Source organism: Vombatus ursinus, unplaced genomic scaffold (genome assembly GCF_900497805.2).
Source record: "Vombatus ursinus unplaced genomic scaffold, bare-nosed wombat genome assembly UNPS02014926.1, whole genome shotgun sequence".
Taxonomy (NCBI): domain Eukaryota; kingdom Metazoa; phylum Chordata; class Mammalia; order Diprotodontia; family Vombatidae; genus Vombatus; species Vombatus ursinus.
In genome coordinates this window covers 2,359,921-2,364,223 of record NW_020954704.1, presented here as the reverse complement: position 1 = coordinate 2,364,223, position 4,303 = coordinate 2,359,921, and the positions used below count along the sequence as shown (strand labels likewise).

At 45.2% G+C, this 4,303-nt stretch overlaps 1 protein-coding gene across 1 annotated transcript in view; it reads right to left on the bottom strand.

Moving 5' to 3' along the window:
• The window catches only part of PLEK2 (pleckstrin 2), a 16,748-nt gene extending 12,802 nt beyond the window's left edge, over positions 1-3,946 (bottom strand). Inside the window, exon 1 of the mRNA XM_027843750.1 lies at positions 3,720-3,946. Coding sequence (XP_027699551.1) covers positions 3,720-3,767 — 48 coding nt within the window. The 5' untranslated portion in view covers positions 3,768-3,946. The remainder of the gene's footprint in view (positions 1-3,719) is intronic.
• Positions 3,947-4,303: the final 357 nt, after the last annotated feature.

Below are 4,303 nucleotides of genomic sequence, written 5' to 3'. Positions count from 1 at the left end.
TGAATTCATTCATTCAACAAATAGAAGACTAGCTTACTTTGTTTTCAGTACACGGCCCCTCCAGGCCTCTGCCTGCTCCCCCCACTTCCCTTCTCAGTTAGGATCATCTTATGGACAAGGTGTCCAGGGATGAAGGTGGGAAAGGCTATGGAGAGATGGTTTCCGGAAGCCCCTTCATCTGGAAGGAGATAGGATGATAACACGGCAGGCAACTTTATCTGCAGCCACTGGGCTGAGAGCAAGGAGCCAACTATTAAGGGTCATGGAATTTTTAGTGCCAGAAGGACCAGTCCTACCCTTTCATTTCGCAGACAAGAAAACTAAGGCTCACAGCTGTGGATCCAGAGGCGGTTTGCCCAGGGTCACAGAACTCAGCCAGGACTAGAACTCAGGGTTTCTGAATTCTCTTTCCAGAGCAACCCAGATGCTTTTGTTTTCAAATCTTATCTACCACCAGCCCCTACCTACTCAGTGCTCACAAAAAACAACTTTGAGGAGGCCCAGCTTTATAGCCCAGAGCAGTGATTACTAGTCTGTTCTGGGCTGGGCTGACTTCTCAAGCCGCAGCCTGTTTTCATTCTTTCCGCCTCACCTCTGGCACAGGTGGCTGTACTTTCGCTACAGCAACTCCCAGGTTAGGGAGCAAGCCCTTTGAAATGCCCTTTTTGAAGATGCCAATCCCAGAATCACAATGAGCTTTCTCATGACCTTCCCAAAGGACCTCAGTGGGCTGCTCTTCCCAGCTCGAGGTGAAAGAGTGAGGCTGGGGCTGGGGCTGGGGGATGGTGCATGGAGGAAGCAAGCAAACTAGGTCACCTTTACTTTGCCCATGGGATTCCAAGGCCAGGGAGTGCTTGATGCTCAGTGGCACCCTACCCAGGGCATCCTTCCCTGGGAGTTTCACTCTACTGCTCTCCAGCAGTCTCAAGCAGAGGCCTGACATTACCCAAGACCTTCCTACCCCTCCCCCCCCACCCAGTTTCCATCAGAAGAGCTTTAGATAGGAGTTACAAAACCCATTTCAAGGGTTTGGATGTTAGGAACTAGCTCCTGTAACATTTCCAAACAGATTCATTCAGCACATATTCATTGCCTACTATATACCAGTCACTGTGCTAGGTTTGGGGATGAGCAAAGACAAAAAATGAACAGTTCCTGTCGTCAAATAACTTACGTTCTAGTGGTAGGGAAACAACGCGTACAAAGAAAAACAGTTACAAAAGAGACAAAGGAATCTCTGAGGTGGGGAAGTGTCCTAACAACTAGAATGACGTTGAAATCCAAAGAGGCTGCTTGTAGAAGATGGCACTAAGGTTGAGTTTTGATGGAAACCAGGGACTCCATGAGGGGCTGGTAGGGAAGGAGCTGCCTGACCAAAGGGGGACCGCTTGACCAAGGTCACTGGAATGTCATGCGGGAGGATCAGCAAGTGGGTCAGTTTGGAGAGCATGAAGGAGAGTAATGGCCACTACGCTGGAAAGGTGGGTTAGAGCCACATGGTGAAGGGTTTTAGAATTCAAGAAGAAAAATTTGTATTTTATCTTAAAGGAAGCCACTGGAGCTTCTTGAGCGATCATTAGCTTTTCTCTAGGAAAGGTCCATCCAAAGTAACTTGGGGTGAAAGAACTTTTTGTTGTTGCTTAGTCATTTCAGTCATGTCTCACTCTCCACGACCCCATTAGGGATTTTCTTGGCAGATACTGGAGTGGTTTGCCATTTCCTTCTCCAGCTCATTTTACAGAAGAGGAAACTGAGGCAAACAGGGTGAAGTGACTTGCCTAGGGTCACACAGCTAGGAAGTGTCTAAGGTCATATTTGAACTCAGGAAGATAAGTCTTCCTGACTCCAGTCTCAGCAATCTATCCACTGTGCCACCTAGCTACCCCTACTGAGTTTGTTTTCTCTGTTAATTTCAGTCCCCTACTAGAACCTCTTCCAGAGTCCCCTAATCGTAACTAACAATACTGCCACTAGTCCATCACAAAGCTCTCAATGTTTTGTCTACCAGCCACATCGTTTTGTCTATAATCTAACAATTCTAAAAAACAGACTTTTATCATTCCAAGTCAGTCAAATCCAATGTAGCCACATTTCTGTCTGAACCATGGTGCTAGCATGAGCCTCATCTAGCCCTCCTTTAATTCCTTCTACTTAAGCAAATAGTAATACCTTCCCACATAATAAATGTTATATAACATAGATATATTTGTTTTATACAATAATATCTAATAATCAATCCCAACTTCAAATCCTGTCTCAGATACTCACTAGTTTATGATCTTGGGCAAGTCATAGCCTCTTTGCCTCAGTTTCCTCTTCTAATAATAAAAGCTAGCATTTATATAGTGCTTTAAGGCTTGCAAATCACTTTACAAATATCTCATTTTATCCTCACCACAATCCTGGAGGTAGATGATGTTATTATTCCCATCTTACAGATGAAAAAACTGAATTAGAGGCTAAGTGATCACTAGCTTCTTGTTTTCAGTCATGTCTGACTCTTCGTGATCCCATTTGGGGTTTTCTTGGCAAAGAGACTGGAGTGGGTTGCCATTTCCTTCCCAGTTCATTTTACAGATGGAGAAACTGAGGCAAACAGGGTTAAGTGGCTTGCCGAGGGTTACACAGCTAGTAAGTGTCTGAGGCCAGATTTGAAGTCAGGTCTTCCAGACTCCAAGTCTAGCATTCTATCAACTACACTATCAAATGTGCATAAAATAGCACCTATCTCCCAGGGTTGTAGTAAAAACCAAATGAGAGAATAAATCTAAAGTATTTTTCAAACCTTAAAGTGCTATATAAATACAAGTTTATTATTTTTATTATTAATCGTTAATTAATTAATGATTAATTATATGTTGGAATTGTAGCAATGAAAGGCTGCCCAGCGACATCAGGACAACCTGACTTCAAATCTCACTTCTGATGCTAGCTGCCTGTCCAAAGGCAAGTTTGGCCTCTCTGGGCTTTAATTTCCTCATTTGCTCATGGGGTTGTTGTGAGACTTCAGTGAGATGATATATGTAAAGCTCTTTGCAAACCTTAAAGCCTTTTATAAATGTCAGTTATTAGCAACATTAGTATAAAATTTTACAATTGTGGACATTTGGTTTCCTTCACTCTTAACACTGCCATTATCTGTGTCTCTCTTCTGGACTTCCAGCTGGTAGTGAGCTGTCCTCTTCCTTCTGGACAAGTTGAGTTATTCCCAGCCCACCCCTACCCTCCCCACAGGCCACGGGACACAGGCCACAAGCCACAGGCCACAATTGGAAATGTTATGTCCCTCTTAACATCATTTTTCACAGACCACACCTTTAGCCTCCCAAAGTACTTCAGGGAAGGGCCCAGTTTGGCTGCTCTTTTGAATTCAGTAAGTTGGAAGAATGTTTGTCACATGGCATGTCTGCCTTCTAATCAAGATAGGAAGGTGTAGGTCAGGACCAGAGAGTGGGACACTGGGAGACTTAGAGGATTGGGGAGGTGGGGGAGGGGGTGTTGAGGATGAGGGGATGGAACTCCAGGGCTGAAAGCACAGCCCAACATTCTGTAAAAGGATATAAAAAGAGAGCTCAGGGACTGGGCAGGGGAGGCAGGGAACCAGGTCTGGCCCTCCACCTATAAGGCAATTTCTATCTCTCTAGGGAAAAGTCCTCCCTGGAAGGAAAAAAAAAAACAAAACCCAGGGATAGTTAGCCTGCAGGTAGACATTCACTCACCCTTTTCACAAGGAAGCCTTCCTTTAGCACTCCACCTTCTTGCTCCATCCTCGGTGAGAGACGAGCTACAGCTTGTGCTGCCAGGTGAAGCCAGCAGTTAAAAGGGCTCCACCCTCTATGGCTCAAAGACCTCGCCTCCGCAGGCAGACTTCCGCCTTCTCCTCTGCTTCCCAGATCTCCTACCTTTGTCTCCTCCTTTTCCTCTGATATTTCAGATTCTCCTTCTTCCTGCCTTTCCCCTTTTGTGAATTAGGCACTGTATTAGTAAGTAGGTGAATTACGCAGGGTTGCTTCCAGGGAACACCCCCTTGAGACTTCCTCTGAAAAACCGCCTTCCTGGCTAGTGCCAGTCCCTAAATCCGGTCAGTGCCTGCGCCTGACTCACTTAGGGCAGGACCCCTTGGACTTTGATATCATCTACATCACTTTAGTTACTTAAGTTAGTTAAGCCATTCCAGAGAGACAGAGATGCAGGTTGGGGGATGAGAGGAGGCAGATTGCCAGACCTGGAATTCGGGCAGTTTTCTTTCAAGTGCAATGATTCCCAAAACTTAAATTTGTTGAATTTTGAACTACAACCCATT